Source organism: Sinohyriopsis cumingii, chromosome 16, assembly GCF_028554795.1.
Source record: "Sinohyriopsis cumingii isolate HCF-2022 chromosome 16, ASM2855479v2, whole genome shotgun sequence".
Taxonomy (NCBI): Eukaryota; Metazoa; Mollusca; class Bivalvia; order Unionida; family Unionidae; genus Sinohyriopsis; species Sinohyriopsis cumingii.
Window position 1 is genome coordinate 25,914,884 of NC_142976.1, and position 24,222 is coordinate 25,939,105.

The 24,222-nt window shown below is 36.0% G+C and overlaps 2 protein-coding genes across 2 annotated transcripts in view; one reads left to right on the top strand and one right to left on the bottom strand.

The window, feature by feature from the left end:
* The window catches only part of LOC149780104 (TBC1 domain family member 31-like), a 94,525-nt gene that overhangs the window by 58,881 nt on the left and 11,422 nt on the right, over positions 1 to 24,222 (top strand). The window contains exons 13-21 of the mRNA XM_089936866.1: positions 280 to 459; positions 1,135 to 1,314; positions 4,077 to 4,129; positions 5,712 to 5,864; positions 10,502 to 10,637; positions 12,932 to 13,024; positions 15,632 to 15,772; positions 18,940 to 19,056; positions 22,385 to 22,462. Of these exons, the coding sequence (XP_089792992.1) occupies positions 280 to 459; positions 1,135 to 1,314; positions 4,077 to 4,129; positions 5,712 to 5,864; positions 10,502 to 10,637; positions 12,932 to 13,024; positions 15,632 to 15,772; positions 18,940 to 19,056; positions 22,385 to 22,462 (1,131 nt within the window). The remainder of the gene's footprint in view (positions 1 to 279; positions 460 to 1,134; positions 1,315 to 4,076; positions 4,130 to 5,711; positions 5,865 to 10,501; positions 10,638 to 12,931; positions 13,025 to 15,631; positions 15,773 to 18,939; positions 19,057 to 22,384; positions 22,463 to 24,222) is intronic.
* Positions 1 to 24,222, bottom strand: part of LOC149780105 (small conductance calcium-activated potassium channel protein 2-like) — a 338,659-nt gene that overhangs the window by 12,764 nt on the left and 301,673 nt on the right. The gene's annotated exons all lie outside the window — the stretch shown is intronic.

Here is a 24,222-nt window from a genome sequence, read left to right on the forward strand (position 1 = left end):
GTTACTAAAAACAGAAGAAGCAACTTATAAATGACTTTTGCTTTACAGACCTTGAGCATATTTGACCAAGATCTCCATGACCAACTGCTTCTATATTTGGCTGTTAGGCCGATGTCAGTAATCTCGATCACTTGGGCCTTTTGTTTACATAGAGACTTTTTGTTTAGATTACTAGCAAATAATGTACAAGAGAAAGATTTGGTAAAATAGGATTAGTTATATATATGCTAGCTTTGAAGAGAACAATAAATGTTTAAAGTGAGTTTCAATCTGTTTCAGATTTATGCCTGGCCCTTGCTGGAGTCGCTGTTTTCTGAAGTGCTAACTAAAGAAGAGTGGCTAAGCCTATTTGACAATGTGTTCAGTAACCACCCGTCCTTCCTTCTCATGGTTGTTGTGGCATATGCCATGTCAGCTCGTGGGCCACTAATGCAGTGTGTGGAACTGGATGATTTCAAGGTTTGTGTTGATGTAAAACTTAAAGAAATGTGTAGTTGTGGTCAGATCTTATCACAGCTTCTGTAGCTTAATTAACGGCATGTTTAATACAACCTTGAAAATTCCTTGAATTTGAGGTAGCCTTGAAATGTCTTCTGATATAAAAAAATGTTTTCAACAAGATTGTTTGGGGAGGTAATTTCATGTTTGGCATGAGAATGAACATTTAATCTTTATTTAAGAGAACATAAACATTTTCAACATTGAAATAAATTCATTGAAATAAATTCATTCATTAATGATCAACTTCGTATCTTGTAATAGTTTCATAGTTTGATGCACAAATACCAATAACTTTGTAATTTTCTTATTTATACTATTTTATTATTAAAATTATAACTAAACCAGGTGAAGTGGCAGCAATATGTACAGGTATAGCTTTTTGACTAAAGAAGATATTTTAAAAAGACTTTGACCTGTTATATATTTTGACAGTGTCTTGCATATTTATATTGAGTGTGGCACTTAGTTTAGTTTTAGGCTGTTATATACAGCTACATGCAACCTTCTGGACTTGAAATGAGTTTTTTTAAAAACATGAATATTACCAATAAAGGTTCATTTCTCTTCTGTGAGTTTATATATTAACTTTTGCATTGAAAATGATTGAGAATGATCTTTAATTTTATATTTCAGTATTTCTTCCACCATCGTAATGCTGTGGATGTGAAATTTGTGATAAAGGAGGCCTACAGACTCATGGAGGCCACACCAGAGGACATCCATCCCAAGTGCCACCTGGAGGACATTCAGCCACTCACCAAGGGACAGTACCCTGTCTTCAACAAGTATCCGAAGTTTATTGTGGATTATCAGGTTTGATTATAGTATTTGTATCTAATATGCAGTAGCATAAGCATGTCTGAGCTGTCTGCACTGCACCTATTTATAAATTCTTATGCATGTTCATTGAGGAATCTAGCACTTGGATTCTGCATTTGTGAGGATGTGGGTTACTCTGGACAGTGTTGGGTTTTTCATCACTAGCATCTCAGTAAAGCTGATCCATCTCTCTTCAGATATGGAATATTATATCATTACGTACTTCTTTTTTCTCAGTACTACTCCTGTCCAGGGTTTTGCCCTGGAGTAGGCCTATGGGTTTAGAATTATATTTGGAAAAATCTTTTGGTTAGAGCATTTGGTTACAATTTTGTTTCTTCCATCACATATATTTTCATAACCCCATACTCAATTCACTTTATATTTAATATACCATAATCACATTCTCCCCTTATCTCAGTACCACTCCTGTTTTGAGGTTTTGTCTCTGAGTGGGGCCATATAATGGGGACACATTTTGGTTTAAAGTTTTGGTTAATTTTTATTTTATTTTTTAACAGCTCTTTTAACTAGCAGCACTTTACCCAATTCACTTCATATCTGGATTATAATATCACATAATGCCCTTCTCTCAGTACCACCGTGCCCATTGGTTGGGTCATGGGGTCAGGAATTATAATGGGGACACATTTGGGTTAAAGATTTTTTTCATCACTTATATTCCATAACCCCTCCATGAAATCCCCTCAAGTTTGGCATATAACAGCATCATATATTCCCTTCTCTTAGTACCACTCCTACTCATTGGTTCTGCCCTGGGGTGGGGTCAATTCATATTTGATGTATAATATCTGTCTTGGGATGGCATCAATTCATATTTGATGTATAATATCTGTCTTGGGATGGGATCAATTCATATTTGATGTATAATATCTGTCTTGGGATGGCATCAATTCATATTTGATGTATAATATCTGTCTTGGGATGGGATCAATTCATATTTGATGTATAATATCTGTCTTGGGATGGCATCAATTCATATTTGATGTATAATATCTGTCTTGGGATGGGATCAATTCATATTTGATGTATAATATCTGTCTTGGGATGGCATCAGTTCATATTTGATGTATAATATCTGTCTTGGGATGGCATCAATTCATATTTGATGTATAATATCTGTCTTGGGATGGCATCAATTCATATTTGATGTATAATATCTGTCTTGGGATGGCATCAATTCATATTTGATGTATAATATCTGTCTTGGGATGGCATCAGTTCATATTTTATGTATAATATCTGTCTTGGGATGGCATCAATTCATATTTTATGTATAATATCTGTCTTGGGATGGCATCAATTCATATTTGATGTATAACATCTGTCTTGGGATGGCATCAATTCATATTTGATGTATAACATCTGTCTTGGGATGGCATCAATTCATATTTGATGTATAATATCTGTCTTGGGATGGCATCAATTCATATTTGATGTATAATATCTGCCCTGGGATGGGATCAATTCATATTTGATGTATAATATCTGTCTTGGGATGGCATCAGTTCATATTTGATGTATAATATCTGCCTTGGGATGGGGTCAGTTCATATTTGATGTATAATATCTGCCTTGGGATGGGGTCAATTCATATTTGATTTATAATATCTGCCCTGGGGTTGGGTCAGTTCATATTTGATATATAATATCTGCCTTGGGATGGGGTCAATTCATATTTGATGTATAATATCTGCCCTGGGGTGGGGTCAATTCATATTTGATGCATAATATCCGACCTGGTGTGGGGTCAGTTCATATTTGATGTATAATAATCATCACCAACCCCACTTCTCTCATTAACACTTCTGACTCTGTGTTCTACTTCTGGGTGGGCCAAGGGGTCAAGAAATATAATGGCATCACATTTTGTTTTTAAAAAAATTTCGAAACCTTGTAGCTTAGTAACCCAATACACAATTCACCTCATATTTAAAATATATCATCACATTCTCTCCTTCTTTTAATATATATGCTACTTCTTCTGAATCCCCTATTTAGAGGAGGTCATAAAGTTGGAAATTAAAATGGTTATGAATTTTGATTCGCATTTGGATATTACTACTCCAACACCAGGGTCTAGAGTCCCATGAGGGGCCATCATGTGAATACATAAGACAACTTTTGGTTATAGTTTTAATTCCATCTCATGATTTAACGAAATTTTAAACAATTTCACTAGAAATGTTATAATCCCAAACTCCTCTTTGCTGTTGTCCCCAAGTTGCATACCAAGATAGGGCCACTGGGTCAAGAAGTAGGACACCTTTGTTTTAATGTTTTTCCTAATATTCAAATTACCCCTCACTTAGTTCTCATAGTAGTTGGAATAATATATGATCTTATACATCCCATTATCACTGTACCACTGTTGCCCTAGGGATATGGCCTTGGGTGGGGCCATTGGTTCATGAAGTTGGATACTTTATTATTATAATTATTATTATTATTATTATTATTATTATTATTATTATTTAAGTCACATTCTTACTTATCACTGTGTACCACTCATGCTCTTGGGATTTGTCCATAGATAAAAAAGTATGATACAGTTTTGTTCCACCTTATTTGGAACATATAACAATACTATATACTTCCTTTACTTCCTGTCTCATTCCCACCCTTTTTGAATGACCCAGATTTGGGTTATGGGATTATGATCTCTTTCATATACTGACAACTCATTTCAAGGTCATATCATGTGTTTTAAAAACACAGATCTTTTTATCTTTTAGGTTCAGGAGCGAGAAAGGATAAGGCTAGAGGAATTAGAATTTTTGAAACACAGGTAGAATTTTCTTCTTTATTTGATATACCCTACTATAAATGTGGAAGGATCATAGAATGTTACCTTGTCTTACTATCCATATACTGCACATAGTGATTTTGTAGGTTTAATGACATTTTTCAGCGCATGATAGGCCATACATTGTGGCCATAATAACTGCAGATGGAAGAACCTGGAAAAAAAACTGGAAAAACCAATGGGGAGATAATGGCAAGCTTTGTCACATGCCTACACTTCCCAAACCCTGGACTCAACACTTTCAGACAGAGGTGAGATGGCAGTGACCAGTAAAGGATAATGCCTTAAATCACTCGGCCATTCAGGGTCCCTACTTATGTATAGTCCATCTGTTATAGAGGTGGGAGCTCTGTAGGAACCACCTTTGTTCCTTTCCATCTTTCCCTCCACTCACACTCTGTAACACCTGGGTGATATGTGGTGAGTGAATTGTGTATGATGCACAGAAGTGACTTTTAAAGGTTTCTTTTCATTTGCACTCCAGTTTCTGACCAATTTACCTTTGTTAATTGGTGCACCAGAGTGAGGGTATATATGATTGGATTTGGGACTGGCATCCCGTAAAAAGGTAGCGATGCAGTAGAGAAGCTAAGTGTTACATAATTAAATTAGACCTACCCACCCACCCCAATAAACAACTACTTTTGCTTTCTTGTTATATTCATCTGCTAATACCCTGAAGAGGAAACTGTGTATTACATGGCTTTTAGTCACCTGTTAGCAAATGATAGCATGTTAGTAGAAAATTTACTGGGTGTGGCACTTCTTGAAGTCAGGTCATACAGGCTTGGTATTTTTTCTTCAGACCAGGTATGATGTGTTACAAGGTCTTATTGCACAGTTTTAGCAATGAAAATGCAAGAAATTTGTCAGTGGTTGGATAAATATTATTACTTTTGTTCATTTGTTTTTGTCACACTTCTGTGGAAATTGTATGATCATATAGAAAGACTGCATTGAATTTGATTTAATTCAACACAGAAAATGATATCATTGTGTAAGTAATGATAAGAATTCAGCAGAGTTATATCCCCTGTTATATACCTGATGTACCCATACCTGTATCCTTACTTATCAGCACTGGATGCTATGAGGTAGCCATAAATCATTACATTTTATTGTCTTGCTAATTAGCAGATACATCTTAAGCATGTATCTTCATGAGCTTTGAGATTTTAAGTGTAAGCCAAATATTGAAGACAGATACATCATAGAGTTGTTTGCAAGTGAGGCAATGTTTCCTGTAACATGGGTGTTTTTTTCCTGTCAGAATTTAAAAGAGAAGTTATACAAGTACCGTATGTACTTACTTATAGGTCAGGTCCATGGCAAACAACATAAACCCTGATCTGTCATTGCATAATGCACCTGCTTGTCAGGGTCTGTGTTGTTTGTTATACTGAAGTTTGCAGTTGGACCATACCAATCTAGATTTTTTATGAATATTTTTTGATTGATTTTCCTTTAAGGGTTAGGGGAATAGTGACCTAGACTAGTGTTAAGTGGATCCCATGTATTTTTATTGTTTCTTGGTTCATTAAAAAAAAAATACTTTTGATTTCAGACAGGTGTCTTTAGACCTGCAGAAGGAGACTATACGCAGGCAGCTGGAAGAAGAAGCTTGGTATCGTCAGCAGAAACTTCTACAGGAGGCTGAGGAGAAGAGGAGAAGGATGATACAGGAGGAGGAGCAAAAACTTGTTGACCAGAGAAAAAGGTTAGAAAATGTCGAAATCATACATTTGGAAGAACACAAGTGAAGCCTGAAGCAGAATCATTGGGTTCATAGGCAGATGGTTGATTAGGCAAGTTATGTATGATCATTATTCATTCAAAAGTGTTGCGAAAAGTGCAAACACTGGTATGAGATCTAAACATGCAGTTCCAACACCACTAAACCAAACAAAAAGCATTTGTTCTGTTCATACATGATCTCAGTTCTCTGTGTGCTTGATTAACCCTTAAAGTGCTACTTGCGACATTAGTTGTGCTGTCAGTCGAGGTCGCATAGTGCTTGTTGCAACTTAAGTCATTTTCCAGGTAAGCAGCAACGTATGCATCCTAATACTTCAACTTGCCATGACTGATTGTAAAACTATATTTTATTGGTTTATAGAGGCCCAGAACAAGTATTCCGTTGTACTTGGCTATGCATTTAGCAAAGAAGTTTTACAAATATTCGCTTCTGAGCATGTCATACCTTGAAAAAAATTAAAATGGCTGATGTTGAATACAGGGGTGATTTTTTGCAACAAATACTGGCTTCTGATAGAGACAATGTCAGTTATTTAGAAGGATTTGAGGAGGATGAAATTATTGGAGCTGGCAAAGTGTTGATGGAAATACCCATGAGTGATTTGAGCCAGGAATTGATGTGGAACTGGAGTCTGATGTATATGCTGGCTGGATGAGAAAAGATGGCATGCCTGTCAAGCCCCCCATTTACTAGTACTTCAAAATTAAATGTCGAGAGGGTGAATACTGAACCTATGGACTATTTATGACTTTTTTTGATGAGTTATTGCATCTGATAGTTATGCAGATCAGAGAGTTCATGTGGCAGACTTGAAAGAGAACAGTCGCATGAAGAAATGGCAGCCTGTCACACCTGAGCAGCTTAAACTCTTTTTCGCATTGGTTATAGCAATGGGTTTGGTACATAAATCTGATCTCAATTCCTGCTGGGCTTCTCATGATGTGATATCAACCCCATACTTCAGCAAAAAGATGAGTATGGGTACATTTCTAGCTGTTCTAAGCAGTTTAGACCTGGCAGACAACGAGAACAGCCAAGGTGACCCTTTACACAAGATCCACCCAGTGATTGAAAAAATGAAGCATTTGCTGAAGTTTATTCACCAGATATGAACATCAGTTTTGATGAGGCTACTTGCCCTTGGAAAGGATGTCTGACATTTCGAGTTTGTAACCCTGCCAAACCTAACAAGTTTGGCATAAAGCTGTTCAAGCAGTGGATATTGTATTGGCTACAACAGGTGGAGACCTTGACAATTATTATGATTGTTGTTGTTGTAGGGTTTAACGCCATTTTTCAGCACACGATAGGCAATACATGGCGGCCAGTATTAACGGTGGAGGAAGAACCTGGTAAAGAACCACCAACCCATGAGAAGCTACTGGCAAGCTTTCTCACATGCCCACATTAGCCGAATCTGAGACTCGAACCCACGCAGACAGAGGTGAGATGGCAGTGTTCCGTAACGGAGAGTGCTTTAGACCACTCGGCCACTTGGGGCCCTGACAATTATTGTGAAGGACTAGAACTAAACATTGATGAGCTGAATAAAAGAACAAAAATTGTGATTGGTTTGCTCTGCAAGTGTAGTCTTTTGAATAAAGGACACAGAGTATATATGGATAACTATTATTCATCACCTGAACGTTTTAACGAACTTGAGTTGCTAAATACCTCTGTATGTGGAACCTTGTGAAACAAATAGAGTAGGTGTTGCAGAGGCCATGAAGGTTTAAAAATACTAAACCAGGGTGAATGTATTTTTCGCAGAAAGGACAATTTGCTGCTGGTGAAATACCATGACAAACGAGATGTAAATATGATCTCCAGTTTTCACGAAGCTAAGGTAGCAGTGATCAGTAAAACAAATTTTGCAACAAACACACCTGTAATGAAACCCACATGTATTGTGGATTATGTGAAAAATAAGGGAGGAGTAGATTTAAGTGACCAATTTAACCAATACAATCCTGTAGTAAGGAACTCCAAGAAATATTGGAGAAAACTATTTTTCCATCTGTTGAATGTATGTATTGTTAATGTCTATCAGTTGTACCTGAAATTCTCACCTGAGCAAAAGAAACTAAGTCACCATGATTTCCGTGTTTCAGTAGTGGAGTCATTGCTTCAGGATGCAGGAGATGTGTCTGAACCTGAATTTATTCCAGCTACACCTGGAACTAAACAAGTACACCATGCATGTAATAAGAAAGTGGCGCGTTGTGTACCTGATTGTTTCAGGTTATTCCACAAACATGTAAATTACAAAGTGAATGTAGTAGTTCAGATGAGCTAGAATTAACACCTGAACCGGTAATAAACTCCATAGGTGACTCTCTAAGCTCACAAGTTGACATGAGATAATGCAAGTATATTAGAATAAATAACAAGTGAACATTTTTCATGAACATTTATTACTGACTCTGGGGGTCTAAACTTACCTCTGACATTCATGGAGTGGATGTTTATAAAACTGTTACCTTTTCTTTACCTGTGATTTTCACAATTTAAATATAACATTATAACAGACATTTTTCATGAACATTTCTTACTGAATCTGGGGGTCTAAACTTACCTCTGACATTCATGGAGTGGATGTTTATAAAACTGTTACCTTTTCTTTACCCGTGATTTTCACAATTTAAATATAACATTATAACAGACATAACATGTACATTGTACATGGTTGAACTACTAAAGAATATCACATTTCTTCGATATATTTGAACTTTCCCATTAAAAAACAAACAAAAATACAGATGAAATGCAATGGTAACTTGTCATTTTACCTGTATTTTTCACATGTACATGCAAATATGTTAAACTTACACATGTGCCTTGATGCTTATCTTAAAGTTTAGACAGCCACCATCATTTTTCTTATAGGGTTTCTGTATCTATTGTATATATTTATTGAAATACGTGCAATTTAAAAACTGCAGTTTTCTTTTTTTTTTCTCAAACAATTCAGCACTGAGTGATCTTGTACTGCAAAATAATACAGCACTTTAAGGGTTAAGAACGTGTCAATGAACAAAGCCTCTTATACTTGTTGAGTATATTGTTCATTTAAATTGATTATTCAGTCTAAAATATTTTGTTAATGCAAAACAGGGTGAGAATGTGCTACAGTAATTTCAGCCACCAAACTGTATAAATATGTTGCTTTTTCATTTATGAAAATAAGAACAATATTGATTTTTCCATATCAATAATAATGATGATAAAAATATGCATAAAAATAAACTCTACATTAGACATCTTAAACTGTCTGTAAGGCAGAGCTAATTTTCATCATGGTCAAGTGGTGTTAGAGTAAATGCAGCTGACCCAGTGTTTAGTAATCTGTGATTCTGTTCTTAACCTTGATTGTTCTGACAGTATCTTTAGTTTTTTGGCAACCTTTATACTGTTTCTCTGTTTTACTTGGAATTGTATACCTTTTATTTACTGACATTGCGGTGAATATTTTCTAACAAATTTGTATACACCTTTAAATTTGTTTTAAGGAATAGTATTCTCTTAGTCTTCAACCACTCAGTAATTGTATGGCAAATGGCAAGTTTATAAAAACCTGTAGTTAAGGTGGACACGAATTTATGAAAGGCATCAATTTCATCTACACCGTTTGAGGATTGAGAAAGCTTCAATTAAAAACATAAATTTTAAAATAATTTATTTATGAAGCTAAATTTCTTAACCCAAAGTAGCTTTTCAATTAATTTCTCATCTGCATGTAAATTTTTTTAACCCAAAGTTTTTTTTCAATTGATTTCTCATCTACATATAAAATTTCTTAACCCAAAGTAGCTTTTCAATTAATTTCTTATCTGCATGTAAAATTTCTTTACCCAAAGTAGCTTTTCAATTAATTTCTCATCTGCATGTAATATTTCTTAACCCAAAGTAGCTTTTCAATTAATTTCTCATCTTCATGTAACATTTCTTAACCCAAAGTAGCTTTTCAATTAATTTCTCATCTGCATGTAATATTTCTTAACCCAAAGTAGCTTTTCAATTAATTTCTCGTCTGCATGTAAAATTTCTTAACCCAAAGTAGCTTTTCAATTAATTTCTCATCTGCATGTAGCTCTAAATTGGCTTTCTTTAAATTAGTATTTAAATATTTATTGATGCTTCATTTAAATTGCTAGATCTTATTTGACAATAGCCAGTTGTATTCAAAATGTCTGGTAACTGGTTTCTGGGACCTAAGCACAGTTGAATGCACACGCTGCATACATCAAACTATAGTATTCACACAGGACAATCATTTGTTTTGAATGTATTGAAAATAAGATAAGCAGTCCATCACAGTTGTGATCCTTATTTTAAAACTGCTGTATTTTCACCTACCTGATTGGGATTAACACTGACCTACCAGGGGTAAATGATATTGGAGATTTCAGCATTTAGTCCAAGATTTCATTGTGAGGGATATTTTAGAATTTCATGATATCTTACTAATAGCTTCTCAAGTTAACTTGGGACATTTGTCTATAAACTATTATTTCATTTTCGATCTTCTTATTTGTTAACAAACATTTCTCTTCTATTGTGTACTGTGTCAGTTGAACATTGATGTTTATTTTATCCAGGTTAAATGCCATGAATCGAGAAGTCAAACTGAAGGAGCTTCAGCTTCTTGATGCAGCTCGCAGGAAGTTCCTTCATTTCCAAAGGTCACAGAGAGAGGGAGAACTTAAACGACTGGATGATGAGGTTCAAAGAAAGGTATATAGAGATATTTAAAAAAATTGTTTTCTTATTTCTACAAAAACTAACCCTGACATTGGCATTGGTGTATACACAGATGAAATCAGATGCATATGCCTCACTGCTACTCAACCATTCTTCCTTATTTAGTTTGGAGTTGGCTTTACAGCACCTACTCACTTTGGAGAGGGTTAAGGGAGATAACTTTGTACACTTGTAGATATATTTACATTAGATGCATGTTCTTTGTCACATTTTTACATTTAGTGAAGGGTTTTTGCACATACTAATTTATTTAGGGTCATAAAACTTGATGATTTGATGCATCTTGATGAATACAATCCACTTTCCCAAAAGTAGAGCACTGTGACCCCATAGCTCATGCTTTACTGACCGGTTAAATTTTGTGTTGTAAGTTTATTTCTCCAGTACTTTTCATGCTAGAATGATCAAACTTGATAATTGTATTTATCTCTGTTAGTACCACATCCATACAGTAAAAGAAGATCATTGTTACCTACATTTGACATTTGACTGGTTTGGGTTTTGGCATTACCTCATGACAAAATAGGAATGTATATCCTATATATATGTTGTTATACCTAGAGTCATACAATTTTATGCACGGATGCGTCTTGAGGAGTGCTACACCAACATCATAAAAGTTGGGTATTATGACCCATATTTCATGCTTCACTGATATTGGTTACATATTTTGTTGCAGCTGTTCATGCTTGAGTCATTAAATTGGATGATTGTTTACATTTCTAAGTGCCACACCCATACAAAGGGCCATGTGATCTACACATTAGATAATGGTATTTTTTGCATTTAGCTGAAAACCACCTAGGTCTTTTATGCTATTTACTTAATATTCTGTTTAGAAATTACGAGGCTTATTGAGGGGATGCATCTTGATGAGTACTAATGCCTCACTGTAAAACTAGATTTGTATTGACTTAGGTTGCATGTTATATTTCTTGTTCATTTTCAAGCACTGTTGATGCTGGGATCATGAGATTAGTGATCATATGCAACTATGTTATCACCACACCCTACAACAAATAAATCTCATTGTGACCTATATTTTATCTTCTACACCCTTATAGCAGAATGTGGTCTCTTGTGACCTCTATTTCATGCTGCATTTATTTGTTGATATTGTGTCAAAAGTTAATTTATTTGGTGGTGTTTATGTTACAGTCATGAAATTTGATAATTGGAAGCTCCTCTTTTAGTACTGCTCCCTTTCAACCAAGGGTCACTGTGACCTGTTTATGTATCAGTAACATGGGTTAGGTATTTGTGCTTATCTCTTGACCACTGTACATATATAACACCAAATTATATGCTATATACATCTTTGTATTCTCAGAAGGCTCATTCTGACCATTTCAGAATCACTTTAGTCTCAGTGGTTTTCATAGAAGTGAGCTACATAATCATTACGATCTAGTTTTTACTTAACATTTCATATTCAGTTTTCGCATCAGTTCAGTAATATTTGAATGATTAAGATAAAAAAAGGACAACAGATTCACATTAATAATTTCTGTTTCGGGTTTTTCACAAATGACCCTAGTGCAGCAGATCTCGACCTTTTACTTTGTTAACAGATTAATTTTTTTGTGCTTAATATTTATAATTTTCAAGTATGATATTGCTGATAGGATCAAGTTTAATGTATAAAAGGAATTACATTTGGCCCGTGATCTTGTTAGATAAGGATGATTAGAGTTACTATGTAATTCAGTGACGTAAGTTTCTTTGTTAATTACATCTTATCAGCATTCACTGATCAGTGTGATTGGTTAGTTGTTAGCTATAGTGGACATATAGGTGTAATGTTGTATGGTCAGTTTAGTAGCCATGCTAATATATATCCAGCCTAGAATGTGGTTAATGAGTAAATGATTCTCCATTTCACCAGTGTTATCATGGTCAAGAGTTAGTGGTCACCCATTCAAAAGGAATGGTTTTCTCATAGTTTTCAGGTTTTTACCGCCATCAACACCACTCTACACTGACATAATGTTTAGTTGTAAAATTAGTCAGTTTTGCCCAAAAACAGGGAACTTTGATTTTGGCTTGTTATATTTTATTATGGTGGCTGTAGAGAGATTATGAATCTTAAGGTGTTAAATTTTGATTGGATTTTGTTTTCACAAGATAACCCAAAGATTGCTAAATCACAAAACATTTCCCTACAGAGATTCCCACATCATGGTATACCATTAGACCATGTCGTAATCAATAAAAACAAATTTGAAAACAAATTTATTTATAAGGGTTCCTAATTTATTATATTGTAGGCCCTGATGAGGGACCAAGAGACAGAGGCAGCTATTGAGGAAGCAGAAATCAAGAACATGGAGCTTCATCTGCAGAAGAAAATGTTTGAACAGGTAACAATGATTTTTATGATGCACCATATTCTTGTCATATATTGTTATCCATGTATTATTTGGACGACATTTGTTGTTATCCACATATTCTTTGGAGGCCATGTATTGTTATCCACATATTCTTTGGAGGCCATGTATTGTTATCCACATATTTTTCTTTGGAGGCCATGTTTTGTTATCCACATTTTGGGGGGTGGGCATGTCTTGTTACCCTCATTATCACTGTGTACAATGGATGCATCACACATGTTATTTCCAGACAATAATTTTTAAAGGACATTGCAGATTAAAACCCACTGATTTTCACCTTTCTCTCTTAAAATGTTACATCAGTATGGCTCCCTTTTCACTTTTAACTTTGCTCTTTTTTCATGAAGTTTGTTTCTGTTCAACAAGCTGAAAAGTTTAATTGAAATTTGGTATGGAGATTAATGTTAAAGAGCTTCTTTTTGGTGAGACAGTTGCCTGTGATTATCTCCCCTCATTTTCATAAGTCGCACACCAAACGACTGACAGGAAATTGAGACCGGTTTAGCCTTAAGCTGGCTCAATCAGTTTATTGCTGGCCAGAAATTAAGAATGAAGATGGATTGGTCTGTTCAGTTGTCAGTGCAGTACAACGAATATACATTCTGTCTCTGTAATGCATAATTCCATATGCCTATGGATATGGTATCTTGTAAGTGCCTTTGCTACTATGGGGAAGTGTACCTATTCCAACCCTTTCTATTTGGCCACAACCTCAGCCCTCGGGCTTTCACACAGATGTTCGATTGCACCATATCTAACTTCCTGATGACCTCCACAGTGACTGGCATACTTGGACAACATTTGGCAATGTCGAACCATGTCCCTTTTGAGCACAACTTGGACAACATTTGGCAATGTCGAACCGTGTCCCTTTTGAGCACTTCATTCATCTAGGTATGGAAGTCCTAACCCATCCCAAACACATTGTCTGTTCTTTGGAGACATTGTTCACCAGCATATACATTACAGCGAGAGAGTTTTATCAGCTCTTCAGCCTGCTCAGTCCTGCCTTTACTTGCATCCTCCACAAATAGCCGTTCTAGCACAGTGACCCCTAATCTCAGGTCATTTAGATGACCAGGTTATAATGTTGAATGAAATCAAACACTGCCTGCCTTGATGGCAAGACAGAGAGAACGGCTAGCAATGGGAATTCTTTTGGAAGCCCCTCCCCAACTCGAAAGTCATGGTACACCATTTTATTTGATAGTGGAGGGCACATTGGCTGTCGTGTTTTTTAATGGTCATTTGCAAGTGGACAGTACAAGAGAAGGCTAATCACATCAGTATCCTGGAAATAAAGGCCATTCACCATGCCTTTTGTACTTGGAGTGAGAACATCCAAGGAAAAATTTGTTTTGCTTACATTTCATTTTTTTAAATAAAGCTTCTTTTTAACCTTTGATCATATGTACATCAATCCAAGTTCCTGTATAATAACATTTTAAGGAGTAATTCACCAGCTAAAAGGAACATTTTTGCTTTGGAAAACATGTTTTGACAAGGTGGGAATAAATTTCTTAAGTTCTCCAGAGATAGTTTGCCTATAGTTTGTTTCTTTGCGGATCGGACTTCTCAGCCAAATGTGTCAGATCCTGTATCTCAGCACCAGGAAAAGTTTCTTTCTCAACATTCCTGAGGTTGGATTTGTCTCACCAAGTATGTGATAAATTTGAAGTGAAAATTACTTCCACTTTTAAGCAGGATTTAGGTTGGGACTAGTCATAGATGTTAATCAATATAATTCAAACTGTTGTATCCTAGGAACGGTGAGGTTTTTTTTTCTTAATAAAGGTCAATATGCTGTCAAGGTAATGTCTGACTTTCAACATATTTTACTCTGCTGTCATAGAATATTGGTATTTCTATACAGAAATTGTGAAGTAGGAGCATACACTATTGGATTTTTGTATATTCTACTAATGGGAATGCTTTATTTATTATAATATAATATTATATACAGTATGATAAATGTTGTTGTTGTTGTAGGGTTTAACGTCATTTTTCAGCACACGATAGGCTATACATGGCAGCCAGTATTAATGGTGGAGGAAGAACCCGGGAAAACCCCGGAAAGAGCCACCGACCATCAAGAAGCTACTGGCAAGCTTTCTCACATACCCACATTGGCTGAATCCAAGACTCGAACCCATGCAGACAGAGGTGAGATGGCAGTGATCCGTAATGGAGAGCGCTTTAGACCACTTGGCCACTCGGGGGCCCCATATGATAAATGTAAAAATGTTGTGTGAACATTCAAAACTTGATTGACCACCATTAATTTTTTTCAGCTTTTTCTTGTATGCCTTCTACATGTGGCCAAAAATATACAAATCAGAAAAGAAAATATTTGTTTTATTTTGTTCTCTTCTTAAAAGAAATTTTGGTATTATAAGGTAAAGGACAGTAGATCCCAATAATATGTAAATAGTCACATATTCACCAGTATAAAGACTTTGTCATAGCAATGATTTTTAGGAAGTTCCTTTTGTAACTATTGTATACAGGTTTTTACTGAACAGATATAACCATGTATATATTCCCGTAGCAAGTTGAACATTCTCTTTGTAATTAAAGGAACTATTCCGGGACTTTGCCACATCCTCACTCCACCTAAGAACAGAACATGACATGCATCGTAAACAGCAGGAACTTGAGGAGAGGATACAGCAGAGGTTGCGAGAGGCAGAGAAGGAACGTGAGGCAGAAGTTAGGAAGGTTGGTATCCAAATTAGATGTCTATCAGATTTGGAAGACTCATCAGTAAAGCCTCTCTGTTTAGATCTATTTTTTTGTTCTCTCTTTAATTTAATGCAGTATCTGTGTTTTAAATGCTAGATACTTGAGAGACTTCTCAAGAATAAATGCTTGTGAGACATTTTCTCTCGACTAGATACTTCTGAGACTGTCATGTTAGGTTAGATACTTCTGAGACTGTTTCTCTAAGCTAGAGACCGCTCCAGTGGCCTAGTGAATAGAGTGTCTGCGGCAGGTTGCAGGTTCGAACCCTAACCAACTCATACCAATGACTTATAAAAATGGTACTTACAGCTGTCTTGCTAGGTGCTAAGATTAAGAGGTTAGTGTTAGGACTAGTTGGCCTGGTTTCAGGATAATGTGACTGGATGGGACATCATGCTACATCTCTGCTACATCACTAGAAACTGCCATACTGCAGACATTGTAGCGATATGACTAAAAGTTTTTTAAAGGCTACATTGAAAATCCAGATCTCACACACACACACACACACACACACACAGCTAGATACTTCTGGCACTATATATGTGTCCACTTGTTTTAATTTTGAGGGTTGTGAGTACATCACTAGCAAAGTGGTGTTTCTTTTATTCATCTCTCTAATAGTAACCAGTATTGGGTGAGTAATTTCTACCCAATTATTGTACCAGTTTATTGTTTTATTTCTTATGTTCCTTTCAGATTTTATTAATGGTAAATATGGACATAAAGAAAGCATGGGAGACTTGTCCCACCTGTTTTGAATGCACAGCATGTGTGCACATGCACATTTGTTCTATTTGTTGTTTGTCACATGTTGAGATTTTTGGGACTTAATGGAAAGTGACTGGGTCTACAGGGCCAGGATAAAAGATCTTACTTCTTCTTCATTATCTCTTGGTGACTTTTTCCTTTCCTAGGAGGTGTCTGTGGCACCTTTTGATATAATGAAGTCTCCAGTTATCATGAGAGGTGTCCAAGGTTAGGAAGTCAGTTGCTTTACACTTCCACTGAAGGAGGGGGATCTCTGATGCCTGATCAGATGGTGTAGTTTCCCAAGATGGAGGGATCTTCAGCCCTTCCTGGCATAGAGGAGTTGCTAATCCCCAATAGCAAACAGACCTACCTGATATACGGGAAGCATGGTGATAGTCTTACTCATGTAGACTTTGAACTCAGTCACTGAGATTTCATTCAGTGGAGTCAAGCTCATGAAATATAGACTCTCCAATAAGGTCTTAGTCATCTGACCGGTCATTGCAAAAAATGATCAGTCACTGGGCGTCAGGCACTGGGTAATGTGTCAGATGACAGTCACAGAAGATCTTTCTCCTGGTGACTAGGTACTAGGCACTGGGTACTGGATGCCAGTCCAAAGGAAATGTGTCAAGTGACATTCATGGAAGGTCTCTCACCAAGCACCAAATCGTGGGGCATTTGACCACGAAGTGATGTCCCAAGTGACATTCACCAAGTGTCTGTCACTCAGGTCATTTCCACAATAAACATGGGTTATCAGCTTCACGTGTGGGACCCTCCATCTCTTTCAAGGACCCCCATTTTGTTCCACCATTCCCATGGGGTATTTCTACAGGAGAAGGTGTACACCATTCTAAGGAAGGTTGTGAATTCTTCCCAAGACAGCACCTCATGAATGACTATTCTTTCTGAGACTGGATCTGAGGTATTGGTGTAAAGTAAGGATTGAGGTTCTGGAGTGTGAACCAAGGCTTTCTAGGTTTACAATTCCATGTGGAGAATATTTCTGTAATTTGTGCAGTAGGAAATGTGTTGATTCAGTCTGCACCCCTTTAACTGAAGATGCTTATTTTATTCTCATGGACATTAAGGATTGCTCAGTATCCACCATTAAGGATCAACAAAGCATTCCTTTCTAACACTGAAGTTCTCTGTGGGCTCCACTATAGGGTCAAACCCACATCTTTCAGAACTGTTAAAGTTCTTTGAGCTACAGAGAACAGTCTCTTCTTGTTAATGCTAATGTGGAACCTTGTTTGTTCTTTAGTTGTTGTTTAAACTTCCTTATAAATATTCTAGTGTAGCTGCCTTCAAGAACCTTACCTTTAGAACAGTCTTCACTCTTTAGCATCAGCAAGGAGAAGGAGTTCTTTACTTTTTAGTAGTAACTATGATTTGGTTTCTCTTCTTTGCCAGCCTGGGTTTCTGGCCTTGAATCAGCTACTTAACTTCATTAGCTTGTGTTCACATTAAAATCTCTTGTCTCAGTCACATCAGTGCTGGGTATGATCAAGATGGTTTGCTTTGCCCAGTTAGAGCTTTATGGTAGCTGCAACTTGGGCCATTTTGAATAAGTTATCTTTGGATGATGTCATGAAAGCCATCTACTGGCAGTCTCAGTTTTTTTCTCTTCATTTATCTTCGATCAGTGTCACACTGTAGTGAAGGTATTTATGCTTTGGGTCAAATTGTATCAACCCAACAAGTTGTCAAGCCATCCTCTGGTCTGCAGTAGAACACTGTACTGACAATTACTTTAGGCCTTCAGCCTCCCACCAGGTTGGTAAATTCAATAATGTAATAATATCAATTGATATATTCTTGATATTAAAGTGTAAGTTTTTCAGGGTTAATGCTAATTTTAATTTTATAATATTTACCTGCTATTATTACCCAATTCCCTTCTCCAAACTCTCCTGCCTTTTAGTCTCATTCAAAGTGAAAGAAGGGTAATATTTCAATTATTGTAAGTGGACTGAAGTATCAGATGGGGATTATGTTATTTTACAGAACTGCCAGTAAGTGAAGTGTGGAATAATCTCTTTTGAACTGAAACTGGCACCAGAAAAAGACACACAAACACACATATCTACATATCAACCGAAATCAACAGTCAGTAACTATATAATGGCATTAGTAATTTTCATGCCCTTTAGCAACATTGGCAGTGACATATAGCGTTGTCCTTTTTTGTGTTTATCCATCTGTCTGACCATTTCAACTTGGTCAAGTTTTCCATTTAGGTCAGTTTTTAGTCACTGCGGTGGGACATTCATGTTCCATGAAGACATTTATAGTTATGATTATTGATCTTTCTACGTGTCTTTTTATTTTTGTGTTTTATTAGATAGTTCTTGGTTCTGATTACTTTTTTTTCTTCTCTTTAGGCCCTGCAGGAGAATATGGCTCGAGCCTCACAACAGAATGTTGACATATGGGCCAAGAATGAAATGACATATAGGCATCGACTTGAGAACTTGGAGAGAGAAATAAAAAATGTACAGGTTAGAACAAAAAAGTTTCTTGTACTGTGCCGATATAAATGATCCTGAATTTGTTCCTCTTGGACTGATCTAATTTACACTTTTACATGCTGTGGAATACATTCAAATCATTTGCTGTAGAAAAGCAGATTTAATAGCATTATTAAAAGCCTGAACTTCCAAGTCATGGTTCGTCCTGATAGCATCCCTGTGGTGCCAGAAATAGTGGTTACAACAATCTCCTCTACCCAGGGAATTATCACTAAGGGGGATCTACTGTTGTGGAAGATAGCTTGTGCACAGCACTCCACAAATCCTCTGCCTTAATACCTGGTTGATATGAAATATTCTTTCTGTCCAGAGCAGTTTTTGAGTAAGGTTGCCAGTTGTATCACTCATGCTTGAAGATAATGGCAAATCTACCAACCCTTATACTGACCGTTAAATTTAGGTTTAGATGTGAAAATACAACCATTTCATTCCAATCCAGATATTGGCTTGTCCAGATCCAAGTTTTATATTAGATTCATCTGAGTTATTTGGGAACTTTGCATGCATACTTAAGATGCTTGAATATTCCTATGTGTTTTATGCATTAAATGCCTGCATAAAATGAAAAATCTTTTGCTTCTAGCATGATGTAGAAATTGTCTAACAAAAAAAATTGCCTATTAAAAAGGTCAGACAATTAGTACAGAAGTATAAGAAAGAATATTCAGATTCTTGGGCAGAAATAAAGCAGGAAATGCAATAGTTACGTTTATTGGACATAATTTTGTATTGATTTAAGTATTACTAATGGTGGGAGAAATGATCACCAGTGGTACATGAAGTTTGAAATAAACAAACAAGGAAAATAACAGGGTATTACTTCTGTTGAAATTATTGTGGGGTGGTGACTTATTTTAAATGTGTGATACGGTCAAATCTGACCTAACAATCACCTTTGCTTAGCCATCACCAGTTCACAACAGCCGTTCAAATTTCCCTTCAGCAAATTTCCTATATAAATGTGCTGCATGTAAAAGTAAACTGCCTAATGTTGTCAGCGGCCATTGTTTCCAAACCAATTAGTGGTTTATCCCAGCAATAAACAATTATCTAAGCAGTGATCACTCAAAACTTTGGCTTAATGAGAAAGGCATTGTTTAGATAAAGGAATGTCCGAATCAATTAGTACACATTTCCTATTTCACTTTACTCACTGTACTACAGTCACGTTGAATGTGTAACTCATTGGTGTCACTATGTCAAATTCGAAAGTGAGATACTTTTTATTACTAAGGTAGAGGGTCGAAGTAGTTTATTTGCTTGATGGTGGGAAAGGTACTTCTAGTACTGCAGCAGAAAAGGAAGTCACCTTTTGTGCCCATGTGACAGGTATAATTAGATATCTTCATCTATCTGCCTGTTCATTAAAGCGATCTCTGAAGAAAGAAAGTTTGTCTTTGAAAAGAGATAAGCATTACATCCTCTCTCAATAGATCCGAGGTTATTAAGTATTCAAAACTTGTCTGTAAAGGCAGGGGAAATTTTGATTCATGGTCACAAAGAATACCCATATATGGCTTCTTTTGATTTTCTATTCATGATACGCATCTCACATAAGCTGACTGTCTTTTGATCTTGGCAAGTTGAGCACCTGAATAATCCAGATATTGTTTTTAATGCATGAACAAACTAACCTCATTGACTGTTTTAAGCATCAGGAAGAGATGCAGTAATACCATGTTTAATCACAATAAAAGACAGATCCAGTTAACATTTATTATAATCATATATGTTTGCCTTTGGAGACTGTCTGCTGCTACTGATGATTTTTGTTGTTGATTCTGTCAGTGAGTGATTCATTGGTACCATTACTGAACAGAGTTGTGCAAATTTCACAACTGGGCTGTGAAACTCCATGACAGAATGTTATAGATAATCCATGAATAAAGTTTCTTCAGCAGCAACTGAAGAAGCCATCAAAGACTGGGCTGTCCATCAAAAGTTGGTTTAATATGAATATGCAGTACAGTACTGACATTCGATTCTTGGGTGAATAAATGGAACGGAATGAAATGAATGAACTTTATTTGGATAAGCAGCGTGCAGCAGTACAGACAATCTCATGTCCGCTAAATAATCTAGGCATTGAGGCAGGTATGGTGGCAGTTTGACAGAGATATTTGTGCTGTTGCTACTCACTCCTGACCAAGAATAGTAGAGCAAGGATTCTGCACATGACAGCTGGGAATGTTTTGATTAGTGTATAAAATGTGACAGCTGGGAATGTTTTGATTAGTTTATAAAATGTGACAGCTGGGAATGTTTTGATTAGTGTATAAAATGTGACAGCTGGGAATGTTTTGGTTAGTGTATAAAATGTGACATCTGTGAATGTTTTGATTAATGTCTAAAATATGACAGCTGGGAATGTTTTGATTGGTGTATAAAACGTGACAGCTGGGAATGTTTTGATTAGTGTACAAAACATGACAGCTGGGAATTTTTGATTAGTGTATAAATATGCATAAACAATGGCATAAGCAATGATGTAATATTGCTATAAAAGGAAAAGTTAACAGACAGATGCACAGACAGAAAGGGTGAAAGCATAATATGCTCTGCCAAATAGAAATGTAACAATAACAGATAGTATTAAAGAATTAAAATTAGTTCCCCCCACCAATAATTCATTTTTAAGGTATATTTGAATTATTAGCATGGTATGTCCACCCACAATTTAACAAATCAAAAAGTGTTGATTTTTAGTGTAGTTTTCTGGTCCAGCAAGCAAGATTTAAAATATTAGAATTATAAGACTCATGGTACTAATTCAGTTCCCATGGTAAACCTATGCAAACACCATGATATTAAAAATTCAATGACTTAAAATTTTTGAGTGCTCATGATCAAACCTATATTTATCAGTATAGATGAAACCTGGATGTCAGCTTCTGTTTAGAGGAAAGGACATGAGCCACGGCATTTTCTGGACCTGCATGTGTTTGAAACATGTGCTTTCATTTCCACATCAAAGAGTCAGGTGCTAATTTTAGTACTGAGTGTTCCAAACTCAAGACTGTTAAAGGACTGAAATTCCATCAATAAAACAATGTCTCTATTATTTTTTCACTTACAACTAGGATAAGCTCTCAAAAGATTCTTTATCCTAAAACATAACTTGCATTATTAACCAATCCTGGCCAGCCAAACCCATGTATACTCTATTTTATGTTCACCCATTTCCAGGCTGGTTCCCATTTTTCTATATAATTAGTACCGTGTGTCCTATAAGTCCTGATTAATGTGATTGTAACACAGTTGTATAATTACAATTTGAAAGCAGTTGTTTTCATTTCAGCTGGCCAAGATTAATACAGAAAATAGAAATTTAGAGAGAGAGGTCCATGACTTGATGAAGAAATGCCAGGAAGAAAAGGTACATATTGTTTAGAAATAGTCATGTGAAACAATTCTGCTTGTAGAAATTAAATGATATATGTACAAATGTGCCATTTCCAATCAAAAACACCCATAATCTTTAAGTATTTGCCTCTGGATAAGTTGATAATATATGTTATTTCCTTATAATGGATTTTCTCATTTAGTTTACCTCTAGGAAGTATAAGAAATCTGTTGTACTACACCCCAGCCTCAGCATCGGCATTTGTGCATATACAAGCAAATATATGGTACATATTATGGTCAACAGAAAAATATGCTTCTTGAAAACTTATTGAAATTCTTGAAAACTCCCTTAGAAAATACCAACTTTCTAGGAATATATGAACCATGCCCTCCAGTTGCATCCTGTATATGTACTGTTATAGCTGGAATTAAGAAATGTCGACTGGGGATGTTTCCTGATAAGTACTACACCCACATCACAAAAAAGTGACCCACATTTTATCCTTTACTGACTTTGGTTAAATTTTGCATTTCAACTGGATGGCTCTGGTGGTCAAATGGTTAGAACTTTTGAATATTATTAAAAGAGATTTGTAAATTTGCACAAAATGTTTCAGATTTATATTACTGCTCTGGTGGCCTAGTGGTTAGAGCATCCACCTCAGATGGTGGAGGTCACAGGTTCGAACCCCAGCTAAGTCATAACAGTGACTTATAACTATGGTAATAACAGCTGCCTCGCATGATGCCCCAGTGCTAGACATCACTATAAACTGCCACACTGCAGACATTGTAGCTATATAACTGAAAAGTTGTTAAAGCTATGTTAAAAATCCTAATCACACACACACACACACATTTAAACTGTTCAATTTAGAATCATTAAATTAGATGATCATATACATCTGAATTAGTACCACACCTGTCCATCAAAAGAATGTCACTGGGACCTGCATTTCACATTTTTTCTGGATTAGGGATTAAACTAAAAAATAACAGGTTTATATGTACACAGCATTAAAAAAAAATACCTAATGACTAGAATCATGACAACTGGTGCAGTGTGCATCTTAATGAGCACTGCTCTCCATTGCAGAAGTGGGTCATAATGGCCCATATTTTGTGCTTGACTTGAGTTAAAAGTTGTGCTCGATGTTCATTTCTCATGCAAGTTGATCATGATACTCTTCTCTCTTAGCACTACACCCATACAACAAAAGAACTTCATCAGAACATGTATTTCATCTTGTACTGGCTTTGGTATTTTTTAGCCTCCTCTATGCATACTATCCTACCAAGAACAATGAAACTTGGTGAGTGGATGCATATTGATAAATTCCGTATTTTGATCATATCCAGATAGTTTTTCCTTACCACAGGACTTTCTAATCAATACAAATGGCAGGTGGGTTGGTGGTTCTTTCCAGGCTTTTCCAGGTTCTTCCTCCACCATTAATACTGGCCACCATGTATAGCCTATTGTGTGCTGAAAAATGGCGTTAAACCCTACAACAACAACAACAACAACAAATGGCAGTAGGAATAAATATTTATTCAGTGGTAAACTTTCCATATTACTGACATACAAAGTATGTTGTGATAGGTTACTTCATAATAATAGTTGTATAGTTTACTTGTGAATAAGAATAGGAATTAGATGAGCAGACTGTGTACATTTCATGTGAAGTCTCAGCAGTAGTGGCTAATCAAGATAATTAGGATGCATGAACTATGCTTCTGACTGTGATTATATTGACTGTCACTTCAAGGTTAATCAAAGCCTTTAACTTT